Source organism: Aspergillus wentii, assembly GCF_001890725.1.
Source record: "Aspergillus wentii DTO 134E9 unplaced genomic scaffold ASPWEscaffold_2, whole genome shotgun sequence".
Classification (NCBI taxonomy): Eukaryota; Fungi; Ascomycota; class Eurotiomycetes; order Eurotiales; family Aspergillaceae; genus Aspergillus; species Aspergillus wentii.
Window position 1 is genome coordinate 2,643,512 of NW_024467833.1, and position 18,383 is coordinate 2,661,894.

Here is an 18,383-nt window from a genome sequence, read left to right on the forward strand (position 1 = left end):
GCAGCCTCGATGCGCAACCACTTGCAGTCAGAGAATTATGACTGCAATAGTTCGATGTGAATAAATCAAGGAGCACAAATCTCCTGGTAAATTAAAATCGCAAGTCAATCACAATGCAGGATCTCTGCGAAGAGTTGCCAGAAACCGTTTCTGGGACTTTGAAGCGATAACCTTTTTTTCTGCTCCGCGGAGCACAGACCAACCGAAAGTCCGCAATGAACGAACTTTTGACGGTCCCGCCGACTGCATCAATTCGCCTCGATTCTCTACAAAAAAAGCAATTGAGTGAGCTGTGGTTTCCGGAGGGAATATATTGAGTATTTCTCTTTCGGTCTACCATGAAGAGAAAGGCTGAAAAGCAAATGCCTGCTGCTGGTACATTCCCAGATTTTTTTTTTTTCTGCTTCTCGCATTTCGCAAGACAAATTAGCTTACTGAAATTCTCGCAGCTCCCGTCAGCGCCTTTGCGGCGCGCAAAGCTCGTCAACAGCAGCTGCAATCTGCAGTCTCTGTGGAGAAGCCAGCAGAGGTTGAACCGGTTCGAGAGCCACCATCAAAAAAGCCGCGACATACATCGGAAGAGGACCATGTACAAACGAGGGGAGCAGCAAAGAAAAAGGCAGAGTCTGTAAAGACCAAAGCTGCGCAGAAGCCGGTGAAATCTCAGAAGTCTAGGGAACAAGTTCCAGAACCTGAGCCAGTCGAAGATACTAGCCAAGCTCCCTCGGATGAGGAATCGGAGCAGGACAGTGCTGTGGAGGAGATCAATGGCGATAATGACGTTCCCGTTGGGGATGATGAGAATGGGTAGGCCGTCAGTGCCCCCACTGGTTTTATTCATACTAATATATCGCAGGTATGAATCCCCAACGGAGATTCCTGTGGAAATGCAGAACTTCCCTCTCTCCAAGGCCCGTTTGAACAAGAAGAGCATAGCTTACAGCGACGAACAAACGCTGTGTGTTCGCATAAAAGAGAAGATGAATCTCGCGCTTATTGGACATTATGATATCTGGGTGAAACGGGGCGTGGTCAGTTTGATGGGTGCAAAGCTGCATCCTTCCGCGCGGATATACCGAGTCTATGCTCCTTCGACACATTCTTTGCCCGTTATCAAATGCGTGACTGGTGTTGATGGTGAGGCTGAAATTGAGGTCAAGTCATGCCACAGTGGCATCTATCGTCTTAGAGATCTATCGCCTTTATATCAACGGATATGGAATGGCAAGAATACTTCGGCGGATAAGCTTACCTTCAAGGGAGGTCAAAACAGCAAGAGGACATTCTCAGTGGTAAGAATCACCTCTCTTACTATTTAACTTGCACATCATGTCTAACTTATACAGCTGTATACATCAGCGGATGATCCTCTAAACCGCCATTTGCGGCCGCTGCATCTCGAAAAACAATGGAGCTCTGCAATCAGATCTCTTTCTCAACGAGGTGGACAACTCAGGGCGCTGATCTGTGGTCCTAAAGCATCTGGAAAATCGACATTTAGTCGGTATCTTTTGAATCATCTTCTTAGCCCCGCCCCACAGGTCGAAGCCGACTTCAGCAACACCGACGGAGTCGCTTTTCTGGACCTGGACCCCGGGCAGCCAGAATTCTCTCCAATGGGTCAGGTTTATCTTGCCCATTTACGTTCTCCCTTCTTTGGTCCTCCGTTCACCCACCCGTCGCTAGACGATTCTCTTGATGGAACGATGGTCCGAGCCCATCATATCGGGGCAACATCTCCAAAAGACGACCCTGACCATTATGTACTTGCAGCAATGGATCTGATGGACCGCTATCGGTCTTTGTTGGCAACCTACCCTCAATGTCCGTTAATCATCAACTACCCTGGCTGGATCTTTGGACTCGGTCTGGAAGTTGCTACATGGCTGGTCAAGTCTCTTGGTCTGTCAGATGTGGTATATATGAGTGAAAAGGGACCAATGGAAGTTGTGGAACCTCTGGGTCAGGCAGCGAACGAGGCCAGGATCCCTCTGACTACACTGCCATCTCAGCCAACCGATTTCGTGAGCAGGTCGAGCGCTCAGCTGCGCTCGATGCAAATACAATCCTACTTCCACATGTCTCGGCCAGCCGAGGTCCACAACCCTTTGTGGCTCGACACGCCAACATCTCGCACACGGCCCATCCTTGTTGACTACTCTGGACCGCGGCAAGGTATTCGGGGTATCATGGTCATGGGGTCTCAAATCAACCCCGAGCTTCTTCACGAGGTTCTTGACGGATCTATCGTGGGAGTGGTGGCTGTTGAATCTCCCAATGCAATCCTAGGCCAGGGAGCGGGTTCCGGTGTGCTGGATGGTCTTCCAGCGGGGAAGAAAGACTCGGACAACGAAATGGAGAGCAGCGAGAGTGACTCTTCCTCTGAAGAAGACGAAGATGTCAACATGGACGGCCCTGACGACGCCGCCAAAGATCCCGCTTCAGCTCTTCCCTCTATGGAAGCCAACATTGCCCGAACACCAGAAGACCTCCCCTACCTCTTCATCGGTTCTGGAACCAACAACCCCCTCGACCCCAAAGCCTCACACTGCCTAGGCCTTGCAATCGTGCGCTCCATCAACGCCTCGTCCCGCAAACTGGAACTAGTCACGCCCATCCCGGGATCGAAAATCCGCGGTGCCATTGAACAAGGTCACGGGATTGTTCTAGTGCGAGGACAGCTGGATAACCCCAACTGGGCGATCAGCGAGGATTACCACGCCGCACGGGCTGCAGAAAAGCGCCATCAGCAGAGTGTGGCCAAGGCGAGGAAGAGCAAAGACGCAGATGGACAGGACGATGCTTTCGACTCGAAGATGCAGGCTAAGGTATCGGCTACTCTGCGGGATAGAATACGGCGTGCAAGCAAGGTGCCGTGGATGACGGTGATTGAGGATAACAGTCGGAGGCAACGAGAGGCAGCGAATCGGGAAAGGTCGTTATGGAAGTTACGAAAGAAGGCATACCCAGGTAGTGAGAGTGAAACTGACTGGTAGATATATTACGTTACTCTATCATCTATCAATATTTAAACCATCCCAAGAGACTTTTGCTGCTACTAACTGCATTGTTCATGTCATGTCACATCCTGTGTATATATATAGCTATATCTTCAAAAAACAAAAAGCTCACCCCGACACCACCCCCTCGAGGAGGCAGCATCGCAGCTACGAAACCACCCATCTCGTCCTCCCCTACACCTCGCCAAACCCCGGGTAACCAAGACCGGAGTTCAGCTCGGTGCGCTGGAAAGAACCAGACGACCAGTTTTACAGTCGAATCTGCGTGCAAGCGCACACCCTTTAAATGCGCTGCAGTCGCATTTAAAGGGTGGCCCCTGTCCGGATTCGAACCCAAGACTTCCATCGAACATGCAGTATGTCCTAGACCACTGCACTACGGTTACCCTGGGTTTATTGGGGGGAGGATTGGAAGTGAATGATAAGAAAAGAATGGAAGTGGTTGGGTGGTTGCCTAAAGGGGAAGGCGAGGGTTATATGTGTCACGTGATTAGTCAGAGCATAGGCGGGGGAATAGGTAATAGGTACCTAGACAGTTGGGACCTTGTTCCTTGTTGTCTGTTAATAGAATAGGTTATTTGAATACTTCAATCTCGATATGGATGTGGTTAGTGGTGATAGTAGATCAAATCCCGATGGCGCTGATCAGCGCGCCTAGAACTGATAGGTAGACGAGCAACAAAAGTACGTGTATCGAGTGAAATAATCATAGCAGATCTCTATCTCGATAGGTAGGAAACGAGAACAAAGTACATACTTATCTCGTTACTCCAGCTCAGCCGCGTTCAATATCCAACAGACCAGCTGTAAGGAGAGCATGGATGATCTACTCTGCACATCCCCAACAGCACTAGGCCAGATGAAAATAGATTCCAAATCCATGGAACCAGAAGCACTAGTTAGGTAGGTGATGTTGATTCCGTGCAGTGCACAGATTACTCGACAGTACAGTACAAGCTGACACCGTGGGAGCAGGCAGGCACTCTTCATATCCATGTAGGTAGCCTCAAACCCTCCGTGGATAGATCACAATTCGTATTGCTTTTTCTCACTTGTGCAACTGTTACCACCAACCAGGATACGATCAGACTATTGGCATTACAAATATGCAAGGTAGATGGATGATTGAAATGTACTACCTTTACTGTGTATATGTAATCTGGTGACTTAATCGATCTACTGGATAGGTAGGTGGTATATATATGTAGCCAATGAGGATGCTCTGCTTACCGGCTCGATCGATGCTATGCTAAGCTTGTTGCTTTTCCTAGCTAATGGCTGGATTTAATATACAATATTACCCTGCATATTATCCCTGTAGGTCTGTATCTTCTATTCTGATAATCATGTCACATGGGATGGTGAGAATGACACTGTAGACTCATGGCATAAGCAGTAAGGTAACCAGCTATTGCCACAACGACACAACAACTGACTCATAATTCATGATTGACATCTACTTACGCATACATTACAGTTGTCGCACACATATTGTATGTATTGATATGCGTGGGGGCGTCACAATAATCAGCATGTACATCCATTCCACATAGACATAAAATTTATGTCCGGACTACTCCGTCGCAGAAGGAATAAGGACCATAGCCCACTATCCACAGCTGAATAGCGAATACAAACCTTGACCCCCACCAAAGGATGCGCGAACCACAAAATTCATCATACAGAAACGATATTATTGATGCTTATTAGGCGAGTTCCTGTAGATCCTGTCGCGGCCAGACAGGATGTACAGATCATCATTCAGGATGTACAACAAGACGTGGATATGTACATAATTGCATTACATACGAATGCAACAAGGGCGCCGAATTCGGAACCGGAAAATATTTCCAAACTCCTGATATCCATTGAGAGATTGAATAGACAGAGGCAGAATAAGTGGTGATATCATTGAACTGGCGTATGTGGCGTGTGCAGTTCCCAGCTGGAGACGGAACAAAATAAATGGAGTATTCTCCACTGCAACGACAATCACACTCGTGACCTTTTTCACTTTCTCTTAAATGGTGTGGCTGAGGATGGGCCCCGTCTTTTGCGGATCCAATGCCGATTGCTGATGCTTTTTATCGGGTGTACGGATGGATAAGGAAGGTTATCGAGTGATGATGCAGTCGGGCTGAATTGGCGATATTCGGCGATTCTTGATGGCCGGATGATCGTGGAATCCTTCGATCTATGTACGAAGTAGTACAATATTATCAGACAAAGAGTTTACTAGGTACATGGTTAGATTGAGATAATTCAGTCAAGATTAGATTCAATTCGTGTATTTAACCCGACAACATACTTCCGACTACATAGTTAGTACATCCTTTGACATAATTGACAAAACTTAACATACTATGTCTATCATAGAAAGAAATCACCATGATTCGTCCACGTCAATGCTTCCATCTTATTCACATGCATTCGAGACCATCAATGCATAGACTCAATATCTCGACCGGCATTGAGTATCCGGCCAGACAAGATTCGCCTGACTTAACGACTAGTGTGGATGATTTTCAGGAACTTGGCAGCTTTGGCATAACCGACTTTATCTCGATATTGTATCAATATCATCTAGGTAGATATCATGAACTGATTGCTTTGAACGATGAATCGATCCAGATATGATAACTTATCGGCCGATAACCGATAATGTATGCAAATGCCACACAAAACATGTATCCGTCTTAAATACTGGTAAAGCAACTAAATTGACTAGCCATACAAAACAATGGAGCAGCGGGGCTGTGGCTGAACTTTAGCTTGCAGAAGTTCAGTTCAGCCTTTCAGCCCTTCCGCCTCATCCTTCGTTAAGACTTAACTTAAGTTAGCGTACTCGGTTGAGTTCCACTATGACAGACAGTCGTGGAGGGGTATGTCATTGGTGATGGATAATTGGATATGCACTTATGCAGCTTAATGGAGCTTGGTTTTTTGGTTGATAATGGGATTGTTAATACTTGATACATTTTCAGCTAGCTGCTTAGTATTCGTGTAGACGGCCAAAAAGAGAAGATGTATATTCCGTAGTATTTTGAAGACAAGGCTCAAATCATGTCTCACCTATTACGAATGTTTTTTCATCCACTGATGTACGTACTGAAAACATTCTGAATAATCAATATGAATTCCTGCGATTCAACTGGATACAGTGGGTTTCGTACCCGAGTATTCCCTAAGATAGAGATGTTGGTATAAACATACTTCCGGGAATTAACCAAATGCCGATTCAGACCCTAAATGCTGGGACAATCTACTCCATACCACCGAGTCAGGGTCTACACTATAACTAGACAAAGCCATAATACTATGTATCCCGCAGAGTAATTACAGTTAACGGACAGCTAACTCGTCCGGTCTTCCCTGATCCGATCATCCACAGAGCGTTGGATAAGATAGTGGAGATGACAACGACGCTTTGCTTCTTTGAACACACCCGATAGCGAGTCTAACACTAGACACAGCATTAGACTGTCCAAGACTGAGTTTAGTGGATAACGATGTTCATAGATATTACTCAGCAGCACTGTTCAAAAATAGAGTGAGAGAACCGTTTCTGGTGGAAACAGGATGCACAGACCAGAGATGATCCAGACCGTGTTCTGTTCAACCTGAAGCAACCTAGCGAACCGGTGCTCTTGGTGTTATCCGTTTAACTCCGTGGTCTTGGTCTGTGGGTGTGTATATCGTTGTCAAGTCGAGTAGGAGGAGGAGAGAGGGGAGTAAGAGAAAGAGGAGTATGGGGATTGGATGACATTTGCCACTTGGAGGACAGACTCTCTTGTTATTGGGTTGGGCTGGCATGGATTATCCCTGTCTATGGGCCTCGGAGTATGTGGGATGAGTACAAGATATGAGTATCTTGACCATAAGGGCTCAACAACTACTATGCAACAAGTGAAAAGGACAGAGTATCAACAACATACTGTATATAGTAGCAGTGTAAACAACATGTACCAGGCGAACAGTGACCACATCTCAACATCTCCGACCCACCGTCAAAAGACGTGGAAATTACCAAATTGATCTCACCAAACAACTAGTAAACAGAGTTAAAAGACAGAATCCAATCGACCAGACTAACAAATCAAAACGCGACCAGACAACCAGAGAAAAAAAAAAAAAGCTAGTCTTGAACGGGTTACCCGCCACGTGGAGACCCTCGTTTATCCAAATCGATTCGATACTCCGATGGAGTTGCTGTTTGTTTGTGTGCCTGGGCCGATGGGGGCGTGGGGACAGGCAGAAACAGTGGAAGCGAAACGAAAAAAAGGCGCGATTATCGACGACCCCGACCGAGGTCGTGTGCTTGCTTGCCGTTCAGTTGGGAGTGGCGAATAAGATGGATAATCATCTACAGGGGGAGATTTCTTATTTCATACATTGAATATTTAACTTACATGTATGGACAGTAATAATATGGAGAAAAAAGTACGGAAGAAAAGAGTTCACTGCACGCAATGACATAATAGACAGGATGAAAGTCTGAATACGAGGAAAAACAAGATCAAGTTGATGCTTTTATGACATGTCTCAACAGGGATCAGGGATTAGTTTACTTATTCTACGGGGTAGTTGATCCAGATGTAATTATTACTCTCAAGAGGTTCATAGTTCATACCAAAGTCTGATTATTCTGTAATAAGCCAGGGACTGAGGATTATTACCTTATTCTCCGTCTGTCAGGGAGTTATCAGCATACATATGATCTGTAATATATTCCTTGAATCAAAGTCATCATCCTGAATCAATCTCTTTGTTTCCTGATAGCTGAGATCAACCAGTCAGATCATCTCGATTACCATGACATCAAGAATAAACCACCTGCAGGGAATCTGACCGATAAACTGGTTTCGATGGAATACTATCCAACATATTACATAGTATGGAGTGTGTCTGTCGGAGCAATGCCGTTGCAATAGGCTTGTTTGCTGTGCGAATTAATTAATTACCTTCTTCCTTACAGCGGCTGCACTCCGCACTTCCATGATGATGCGTAGGATGCAAGTCGCAGGAGGCCTGAGATGAGGGGCCCGCGTGGGTTCTAAGATGGAAAGAAATAAAACAAAAGAAAAGAAAAAAAAGAAAAGGAAAAAAAAAAAAATAAAAGAAAAAGAAAAGACGAGATCAGCGAACCAAAGCGATTGATCACCAACTAACCGCGACAAAATAATAGTCTACCTACCCCAATCTGTCTGCTCCGTACAGACTTACCGTGTATTGCATTGATCGCCCGTTGATGAAGGTCGGATGGATGCCGCTTTGCCTTTTGGCTTTTCCGACGTCGGGATGGTCTGTATGTCAGAAAAAAAAGTCGTTGGGAACAAATCGGAGAGAAGGGAATGAAAATCCCGCTGCTTCTTTTTTTTCTTTCTGCTTCTGTTTGTTAGGGATTTGTTTCCAGACAGACTACTGTTTTCAGGTGAGTCAAGAGATCTCATCTTTAGATCCTTTGTATGGAGTAGTATTCCGTATGTATGAGGAGTAAGTAACTACTCCGTAGTAGAGACGGCCTTCCGTTCTCCCGCCATGGGGGCGAAAGCAAAAAAAAAAAACCACATCCGAAATGTCCCAGACGGACCCGGAGAGTAAAAGTCTGGAGTCGGCTATTCACTTTCAGACATCCCATCGACTCCTACAGACACAGACCTACAGAAGACAGTGGTTGTGGCTGGCAACGGGATGTGAACCCACCGTTTGCAGCAGCCACCCATTCCCAATTTCCTAGCCACCCGTGCACACGACCATCCAGGAGCTGTGGAACAACGAGAACAGACAGTCTGTAGGAACCAAGAGACCGGGATGCTAGGATGCTACTATCCCAGATCAATAGTTGATAGATATGACCCGGGCTGCTGTTCACATGCGGATACGATACGGATATGCGGGATGGCCAGGACGGACTATTGCAATTTGGCCGTGATGCCTTGGGCCGAAAATATAATATTAAAAATAATAATAATATTGACGATATTACCGTAAATTGCCGCGGATGAAGCCCGTTTGAAAAAAAATAAAAAAATAAAAAATCACAAGAAAAAAAGGTCCCATGGCAGCTGAAGCCAGAAGTGACCGAACATGACCCGATTTTTTTCTTTTTCCTTTTTCCTCTTCGTAGAAGCAGAAGAACGGGGTGGATCTAGATGAATATCGTTAGTCGATGGGCAAAAATCGGGACCCGATGGAGTCGCCGGTGGGATCTGGAACGAATTGACTTCTTCCATTTATCATTCCACAAGCCTTCTCTTGCGTAAAACGGGGTCTAGTGGGAGGCCGCGCCGTCAGAAGCGTTTTGGTTTTGGGATTCAGATGCGGTCAATCATTGCTCAGTTGGATTACCTCTTACCTCCGTTACCTTTAAGATACCTAGGTATGAATGTTAACCGTTTTCTTCTATCTCTGTCTATCTGTATCTACTGTAGCTCAGATGTATGAGCATCTGAGATGAGTTAGTAGATGTGGGTGTCTGCAGCTGCCATGCAGAGCCTAAACCCCCCTAAAAAGGCCTACTGCTTCTAGGCGGGCGTTGGGCTGCGCGGGTTGGTAAGCGTCGCAGCGGTAATACCGGTATTTACCGTACCGTACCATACGGTCGTTGGGCCTCCTCCCCCTTCCGGCATGCCTCCCGGCCTTCGTTATTATTCCGCTTCATCTCCAGATTTATTATTATCCAGTAGCTATTGGTTCTTCCACTGGATCTTAGTATTGTTTCCTGTACAGAAAATAAAACTCCCTGCTTGTCCACTTCTGGTCCTTTCTTCTTCTTCCCTTTTTTTTTTATACTTCACATCTCTTCAGCTGGCCTTGGTTGGTTCAGTGACAGTGGTTCAATTCACTGTCTGGATTCTGTCCCTCCTCTCCTCTCCTCTCTCTTCTCTCTCCTCCCTCTCTTCCCATTCTCTCTCCCTGTGGTCACTCTGCGTCATTGCCACTGGTTTGCCCATCATTTTTTTATCTTCCCACCCATCTTCACGAAAGCATGTATCGCAACAATGGTTTAAAATGGCTGTTCGATGCTGCTAGACGGTAATTTTGTTCGCAGATATGGATTTCATTGTGAGTCGTCTTCCTCCTCTTTCTTGGCTTCCTTTTTGCGCATCGCATGTCCTCCAACTCCGCCATTTTTCACATGCGTTTAGCTTTGCGCTCATCACTTGCGCTTCCGAAACTCGGGATTCTGCTCTACCCATGCTTTTTCTTGGGAATCGCATGCGCTCGGTGATCTGCATTGGGCGTGAACTATATCCTATGGCCTCTACACACCCTTGTCTGGAGCATCACCGCTAACGACCCTCTTTCGATAGCTTTCTTTGACGCATTTCTGCGAGGTGCATGGTCCCACCTCGATCATCTGCTCGCAGGTCCTGCCTTTCTCCTGCTCTCAATGCTACCCCGATAAATCCGATTTCTCTCCCGAAGATACCCCTGCTACTTCTCACGACACCGTCTTCTCCCGGGAACTGCACGATCACCCCGCTGGTGTCAAGGGCCCCCTGTCGCCCAAACAACCCGAAAAGCCTCTCGATGGTGCCAACTGCTCCAAGATCGAGGATCACCCGTACTTTCTCAAAGCCAACAATGCCCCCGCCGATGTCGAGAAACCGAGTCGCGTGGGCGGCACCGATGGCGATACCTGCGCAAGCTGTAGCTTGACTTTACCTGACGATTTGAATAAACAACTTTCTTCTGGCCCTCCCGATGGAAAATGGAAAAATGGCAGCCCCGTCTTGCGATCCAGGGAGATGGTCTACTCTTGCGGAAATAGTCATTCGGACACCGATGACAGCGCACACGATTCGCACCTTCACGCTTCCCTTCCTGATTCCCTCCATTCGTCCTCCGTCGCCTCGGACGCTTCATGCCATACGCACATTCTTACCTATCTCTCTCTCCGCGGCCCTCCCAACCCTGCGGACTACGCCCTTCTCCGCCGCTCCTCTATCCGAACCTTGAGTTGCGAGCTGCTTCCTCGTGGTCTTTCTTCCGGCCCTTTGTGTTTTGGTGACTCCGCCGCTGGCTACACAGTCGCCTATATATTCCGCCTGCCGGATCCCATGGCCCGTGGCAAACGGCGCAGTTACGCTCTCGTGGCCCTGGCTGGAAAAGATGCCGGAAAAGCATTCCGCGCCTGCCCAGCCATCTGGCGTGCCTTTGGTCGCATTGCTGCAGGCATTGTCAACTCGGCCGAGAAATTCCAGGAAGAAGAAAAGCGGCGCGAAGAGCAAACCAGCGGCGCGAATAAGGCTGGCAACCGGGAATACACACCCGTATCTTCTTTTCTTACGGGCCGGAAAGCCGACCCTGCTGGCCAAGCCCGTCGACCTGGTCAGATCCGGGCGAGAAACCTAGCGGAAATCGTCGGCAATCCGTACATTTTTACTGAAATACACGCCCATTTTGTGGCCCTTTTGCAACAGCTGGGCTCGATGTTTGGCGGCATCCCCGTCTCCGAGGAACAGTTTGTTTGCAGTACCGTGCGAGATGAAGACGATGCCTCGGCACGACGAGCGTCACTAGTGGCGCATGGAAGGAAAGACTCCAAGCAGCACCCTTCCCAGAAATACGACGGCAATGACCTCGGGCTATCCAATTTAGATATATCCTCGGGTCCGAAACCCATTCCGATAGCGCCACGCCGGTCGGTCATTGCATAGACAGTCCACCTTTCTCTCGCCCGAACAACCGGGATAGAACCCAACTGCATATTCATGCGCATTCAACAATTCATCAAACTACCGACATTCGCTCAACAACCGCATGTGGCCATTGAAGAATCCAATGCCACCAACGACTCTTGTGTCCTGTTTCTTTACTTCGCATAACGGCCTGGGTTTCTTCATGAATGGATTTCGAATATAGACTATGGCGTCTTTCAGACAAGGAAACGGAGTTCATGGCATTTTCTGGGAATTTGTTCTTTTTTAGTGTTTTCAGCGGGGGCAAGCGATCTACCTTTTTGTTTCTTTAAACGCATTATCTCGCTATTAATACTCGTGGAGGAAGCGGGCGCTTGTTATGATTTGAATGTCGTCACGAAAGCGACGAAGCGCTTGCAAGGTATCATATGTATTTTATGCAGCCCTGCGGGGCCTGGAATTGATCTTCACTGGTCTTCAAATCAATTTTGACCTAGTCATCTATTCGTTAATCTGTGGTAACTGTTTGAGTATTTCGGTTGTACGATGTATTAGTATCCGTGGTGTACCTATAGGGTTGCTCTGATTTTCATCAATAAAGCCAATCTTGCATATCCAAGCAAACAAGAGACTAGACTAGCCAACATGCACATCTACTCAATCTATTCAGTTGCAGTAGGTCCCTCGATATCATGACGTTTCTCGTTGGTGTAGTATATCCCCCCGGAAAAACTTACCCTTCCGGGACCGGAACCACGGCCATCGCGCACACCAACAACCCGCGAAAAAACCCACCAAAAAGAACGTCCCGCATAGAACAAGCACGAACGTCGAATTGCGCGCCATTCTTCCTCCCCTCTCCCCCCCCTCCCCTCTTCTCCTCCCCCTTCCTCTCATTTAATACCCTCGAAATACCAATAAATTAAACCCGACGACAAGATGGGTGTTGCTTTTGACAAGTGCGAGACACGGCCGGAAAATATCGAGGTCATCCTCAGCGGCCTGGACAGATATAACCCCGAGACTACTACAGTGTTCCAAGAATATGTTGCTCAGCAGTGCGAGGACCGAACATTCGACTGCTATGCTAACTTGGCGCTGTTGAAGCTGTGAGTTGTTGCCTTTCTTTTGTTTTGCTTGAGAGAGAAGCTCTAGTGGGGGATGTTGCTTCGGGTTTCTTTCTTTCTTTCTCTTTTTTTCTTAACATGATGGAGAATTTTTTTTATAATCACGTTTCCTATTACCTGATACCCGATAATTGGGAAAATGTTGTGAACTCAATATCTTCTGAAAAAGAAAAAAAAGAAAGAAAGAAAAGAAAGAAAATACCCCGGGCATGTCCTTGTTCAGACTCGAATTGAGCCGCATGCACAATACCTTAAAAAAAGTTTTCTAACACTGACACTGTTGGGTTTGAATAGCTACCAATTCAACCCTCACCTCCTCCAGGCGGAGACCGTCACCAACGTCCTCGCCAAGGCTCTTACCGTCTTCCCCTCGCCGGCTTTCTCCCTCTGCCTTGCCCTGCTCCCCGCCCACACCCAGCCTTTCCCATCCGCAGACCCCGAAGCTCAATCCGCCGCCCAGGCCTCCGACTTTGTTGAATCGGTCCAGAAGCTCGCCCGTCTCTCCACACTACTCGAGTCTGCCCAGTACGCCCAGTTCTGGTCGACCCTGAACTCCGACGATCTGTACGCCGACCTGGTGGCCGACGTTGCCGGATTCGAGGAGCTGGTGCGCATCCGCATCGCCGTCGAGGTTGGCAAGACTTTCCGTGAGATCAACGCCGATGTGCTCGAGCAGTGGCTGGACCTGAGAAGCCGCGAGGCTGTGGAGAAGTTCGTCGTCGACGTGTGCACCTGGCAGGTCGAGAAGGGTGCCGACGGCACCGTCGTCAAGGTGCCCACCAACCAGGAGAACGAGGCCCGCAGCGAAGTCAAGAGTGAGCGGGTCGCCTTTGATATGTTCGGTCGTGTCATCAGACGGGGTTTCGAGCAGCCTGCATAAATGATATAAACGATATCCAAATGTTTATTCTGTTAGGTTGATTTGGGATTTCTTTTTTTTTTTTTCTCCTCTTTTTTTATTTCCGCTGCATATGTATGGGAAGGAAACAAAAAGCAGCGCTATCTCTCTTCTTCCATTCTTGCTAATATTCTTTCCTCTACTACCCTTTTTTTCACACTCAAGATCTTGGAATCTTCATGTGTCTCTTGTCATCCTTCCCAACACCCCAAAAAGAAAAAAAGCAAGAAAGAAAGAATTACGTCCACCATGAAATGTGTCATGTGTCCCCCCCAAATGATGATGACGATGATGATGGGGGAAGATTAGAACTAGCATGGGAGAGGGGAAAAAAGGGTTAGGACAGTTTTTTCCCGGACCTGGCGCATTCGGCGTTGATTCTTCTTTATTCTTTTGCACAGTTTAAAACTTTTGAAATGGTTGATGTCTCTATCCTATCATATTAAATTACTGTGTGAGGAAAATAAATAAAAGATAAAAAAGAGAGAGAAAACTTCGATCTTCGACTTTGTATTCGATTTTGATGTCTATTTCTTTGGAAGATCTAAATGCCTATTTGAAGAAATGATATCATTGTCTAGTAATCCCAAGGATAACTTTATCTGATATATTCCAACTAGAAGAAAAGTCTATGGACATCAACATCAATCAACATTACTTTTTTTGTTTCGTGAATAATCATCACCTCACAACGCCACACTTCATACCTCACTCAACCATCTATTGGCTCGTTTCTTCCCACTGCACGCCCGCCCACTCCTCACGCCAACCGACGACGTTGACTTCCTCTGGTCCGCAGTCCTTGGAACAGACACCGAGGATGATAGTTCCCCATTCCATGCCGTCGTCGTTAGGACCCAAGCCGACGCCTTCCCGGCCTTCTTCGAGGAGGGCAATGGCATGCGGCACGAGCTGGAGCTCAAACACACGTTCGCTGCCGCAGTATTCGCAGCGGGGGATGCGGCTCGCGCCGTTCGGGATGGTCGTTACATGGCCGGCGCCGGGGCCCTGAGAATCGTGCAGTTTCTTGCCCACGGCATCGGTGTACGAGGAGAGGAGCGGGGTCCCGCGGAATTCGTACCGCAGGATCTGTTCTGGGTTGTGGCCCAGACGGGTGGAGAAGCGGATGAAGGCCTTGTCGACTTCGGATTCGAAGGTGTCCTTGAGGTCAGCGCCGGCTTTGCCGTCGTCTTCGTCGGGCTTTTCGATGGTGACGTTTTCGGGGATTGTGGGCGTAGATGGGCGGGAGATGGCCTCGTAGTCTGCGTCAAGGTAGTAATTGGGGTAGGGTTCCGGGAAGGCGGACTGAGGGGGCCAGGGTGCAGAGGGACCTGCGGCCTCGGGGGCCTTGGTGGTTGGCGCGGGGGTGGAGATTTTGACCTTGTCTGCAAAGGATTCAGCAAGGGTAGACGGAGCTGGTGTTGCTGGTTTGGGGGACAACTGCGATGGGCCGGTGGCAGGGGCCGCAAATGGGTTGATGTTGTTGGCTTGCGCGGGAGACGAATTCGACGAGAAAGGATTGGGGTTGGCCGACATACTGCCTGTGAGGGACGCGCCTCCAAACAGACTAGCTCCTAGATCCTGTTTGGGAGCTTCGGTCGCCGGCTCCTCTTTCTTATCTTCGTTTGCTTTCTCTGGTTCGGCCTCCTTTGTTTTCCGCGGCTGCTCGATTTTGAACTTCCTTGTTGCGCGCAGAGCTCGAATACTGCCTGGCTTTCGGTTGCATGCTTTTCTTGAGCATCCGAATATGTATAGTCGTCTCTCGTCATTGGGGAAGTGTTCGGGGAGGTCGCCGTTCAATTCAAGGAGCAACAGCATAGGGCGATTGCAGACTTTGCAGTTGGCGAATTCACCTGGAGGCGGGGTAGCATCGTCGAGCCACGCCTGGAAGGTTGAACGGTCAGCGAACACCCAGACAAGATTCTTTGAATCGGGTACATACAGGCCAGCCTCCAAGGTGACTGATCGTGTCATCTAGAATCTCCTCCGAGCCATATCCCAGAAGGACGCCGGTCTCAGTGCACCCCTCATCATCGAAGGAAGAGTCACTATCATATGGATCCATTGTGATGGGATGACAAAGTAACTGTATGAAATATAGACAGAAAGGGAAGGTTCAGGATATGATTGAACACTTTTCTAAGCCCTCCTGGAGGATCGTTATAGTCGACTCGTGAAAGCAATTCTTCACAATCCAAAATCGAATCATAAAAAAAGATTGGCAGCGATAAGCGATACGGGCTCAGGAACGCCTTAGTCCGGAGTAGGATTAGCGCGGTACTACCCCATGTTCGTGTTACCATTTGTTACCTGTAATATTACACCATGCATCATCGACGTCGACTTCCCTTTGTGATGCTTCGTCACCATCTTCTCAGATTAAGTGGTAAACATCATCTCTCAGAGCTTTGCATCACCTGAACTCAACAGGCTTCTCTCGTTTTCAGCTTTAAGGCTTCAAGAATTAACCCTAGACATCTACTGCCATACACCGACTCTTCTGCCCTGGGCGGATGTCCTACGCCGTGAATCTATCAGGTCAAGATATCTAATTGCCCATGGACTCTATCCCTAGGAACGGCTTTCCACAGCTGTTCTCACACTTCACTATTATATACTATGTGGTGACGTTGCTTTTCGTTCCCTTCAGCAATGCAATTGAGCAGCAGCCGCTGGGCACATCCTCATACTCGGAAACAACGCCCAAGCGGGTTGCGATAATCGGTGAGATTTCATCAACCGAACAGTGAATACATGAGTAATTGACCTTTGTATACTAGGAGCTGGAGCTGCAGGCTCCTCTGCTGCCTATAATCTGCGCAAGTACGCGGATGCTCTCCAAGTCCCAGTCAATATTACCGTATTCGAACGGGAGTCCTATGTTGGAGGTCGATCAACCACGGTCGATGTCTTTGATGACCCGGCCTACCCTGTGGAGCTGGGTGCATCAATATTCGTTGATGTTAACTACAACCTCGTCAATGCATCTAAAGAGCTTGGTCTTTTGGCCAGCAGTGCCAGTCGCGCTCGACCAATGGAATCCGAAGACACTATCGGAATCTGGGATGGAGAGCAGTTTGTGTTTGTGCTGCAAGACACATACAGCTGGTGGAATATCGGAAAACTACTCTGGAAATATGGCTTGGCGCCGATACGAGCTCAGAACCTGATGAAAAGCACTGTCAACAAATTCCTTCAACTTTACAAGGAGCCCGTGTTTCCTTTCAAATCACTCTCTGATGCTGCCGCTGCAGTGGGATTGTTGGATGTTACCGCATCTCATGGTGATGCATTCCTTGAAAAGAATAATGTCTCTCCTGATTTTGCCCGGGATATCATACAGGCGAGTACTCGCGTCAACTACGGACAGAACTTGGCCCTGATCCACGGTCTCGAGTCTATGGTTTGCCTGGCCACTGATGGCGCAGTGGCCATCCATGGCGGGAACTGGCAAATCTTTGACGCGATGCTCAAATCATCTCGAGCAAATGTTAAGCTTAACAGCACGGTGAATTCCATTGTACGCAACAAAAACGGCACCTCGACCATAACTTTTAAGTTAAACAACCTCGTTGAAGAGAGTCTCGTTTTCGACGAAGTTGTGATTGCAGGACCTTTGCAGTACTCTGATATTTCAATCTCCCCCTCGCTTGACAAGACTCCAGACCAAATTCCTTATGTGAAACTTCATGTGACTCTGTTCTCTTCCCCATACAAGCTCTCACCCAAATACTTTGGTCTTGAAGGTCAAGTTGCCGAAACCGTCCTGACAACTCTTCCAAAAGGAATGAATCTTGGTCCCGTTGAGAAAGGCGTTGGTCCCTCTGAATTCTGGAGTATCAGCACCCTGCAGGCAGTGAAGCCTCCATCTACTTTTCCCGGAAATCACAAAAAGCACTATGTCTACAAGATATTCTCGCCGAAACAGCCATCAGCGGATTTTGTCGCGCAGATATTGGGAATTGAGAAATCAGAGAAAGAGGACTATACAAAGAATTCAACCATCAAAGACCTTCCAAGCCATGATATCAGCTGGTATCATGAGAAGATCTGGCATCCATATCCTTACCTTTATCCACGGGTGACCTTTGAGGAGACTTCTTTGGCCCCGAATATCTGGTATACTGGTGGAATCGAGAGTTTTATTTCGACCATGGAGACCAGTGCACTGATGGGTAAGAATGTGGCGGCATTGATGTCTCGTTCGTGGCAGACGCAGGGGGCTGAGAAAGATGGCGTTAAGGGACATGAGAACAGAGCTGAGCTCTGAATAAGACCTGTTTCTTTTCTGCTGTCATATTTCTATTTTTTATTCTAATCAGAAACATATTTGATCTCATAAATCAAGGTGTATATGGTGATTCTTTGTTCATTCTCATTGTCCTAACTTATATGGGATAGTGGCCTGAGATCTCCCCTCTGCGGTGACGACAACATGCAGTGAGGACAACAGCTGATGTGGTGTAATATGCAAATGTTGTCACACCTACTTAATTAGTAAATGAGTGATGTGTACCAATCTACCTCTATCATAATGCATTGGTTAAGCTCAAATCTGGTTTTCCATTCATCGAGAGAGCAGAATTAGTCTTATCACTGACCAATGTATTCTTCCCTCCTAGCCCATCAGACTTGACAGCTCCGGTTTAAGTACGAAGAATTCATACATGGTGGCTGCATCGCCATTCATATA

At 47.6% G+C, this 18,383-nt stretch overlaps 7 protein-coding genes across 7 annotated transcripts; 5 read left to right on the plus strand and 2 right to left on the minus strand.

The window, feature by feature from the left end:
- Nucleotides 1-9: 9 nt before the first annotated feature.
- ASPWEDRAFT_353436 (uncharacterized protein) lies at nt 10-408 on the minus strand. The gene has a single exon (XM_040834207.1). It carries the CDS (start codon nt 338-340, stop codon nt 92-94), a length of 249 nt encoding a protein of 82 aa, XP_040692736.1. The 5' UTR covers nt 341-408; the 3' UTR covers nt 10-91.
- grc3 (putative RNA processing protein Grc3) lies at nt 339-2,996 on the plus strand (the record flags this gene model as incomplete). The annotated part of the gene is made up of 4 exons (XM_040837218.1): nt 339-375; nt 450-807; nt 857-1,292; nt 1,347-2,996. The coding sequence occupies 4 exons, from the start codon at nt 339-341 to the stop codon at nt 2,994-2,996; spliced, it is 2,481 nt and encodes an 826-aa protein (XP_040692737.1).
- Nucleotides 2,997-6,347: 3,351 nt separating this feature from the next.
- On the plus strand, nt 6,348-7,395 carry ASPWEDRAFT_36781 (uncharacterized protein). Its single transcript, XM_040834542.1, has one exon. It carries the CDS (start codon nt 6,780-6,782, stop codon nt 7,053-7,055), a length of 276 nt encoding a protein of 91 aa, XP_040692738.1. The 5' UTR covers nt 6,348-6,779; the 3' UTR covers nt 7,056-7,395.
- A 2,678-nt stretch (nt 7,396-10,073) lies between these two features.
- On the plus strand, nt 10,074-11,683 carry ASPWEDRAFT_24925 (folliculin domain-containing protein; the record flags this gene model as incomplete). Its single annotated transcript, XM_040832677.1, has 2 exons — nt 10,074-10,085; nt 10,334-11,683. 2 exons carry the CDS (start codon nt 10,074-10,076, stop codon nt 11,681-11,683), a joined length of 1,362 nt encoding a protein of 453 aa, XP_040692739.1.
- An 803-nt stretch (nt 11,684-12,486) lies between these two features.
- Nucleotides 12,487-13,736, plus strand: ASPWEDRAFT_36786 (CSN8/PSMD8/EIF3K family protein). The gene is made up of 2 exons (XM_040834543.1): nt 12,487-12,774; nt 13,087-13,736. The coding sequence occupies exons 1-2, from the start codon at nt 12,605-12,607 to the stop codon at nt 13,670-13,672; spliced, it is 756 nt and encodes a 251-aa protein (XP_040692740.1). The 5' UTR covers nt 12,487-12,604; the 3' UTR covers nt 13,673-13,736.
- A 674-nt stretch (nt 13,737-14,410) lies between these two features.
- ASPWEDRAFT_104941 (small subunit rRNA maturation protein TSR4) lies at nt 14,411-15,755 on the minus strand (the record flags this gene model as incomplete). Its single annotated transcript, XM_040827682.1, has 2 exons — nt 14,411-15,574; nt 15,633-15,755. 2 exons carry the CDS (start codon nt 15,753-15,755, stop codon nt 14,411-14,413), a joined length of 1,287 nt encoding a protein of 428 aa, XP_040692741.1.
- Nucleotides 15,756-16,040: 285 nt separating this feature from the next.
- ASPWEDRAFT_149847 (putative prenylcysteine lyase) lies at nt 16,041-18,337 on the plus strand. Its single transcript, XM_040829578.1, has 2 exons — nt 16,041-16,414; nt 16,471-18,337. The coding sequence occupies exons 1-2, from the start codon at nt 16,249-16,251 to the stop codon at nt 17,958-17,960; spliced, it is 1,656 nt and encodes a 551-aa protein (XP_040692742.1). The 5' UTR covers nt 16,041-16,248; the 3' UTR covers nt 17,961-18,337.
- The last annotated feature ends 46 nt before the right edge of the window (nt 18,338-18,383 follow it).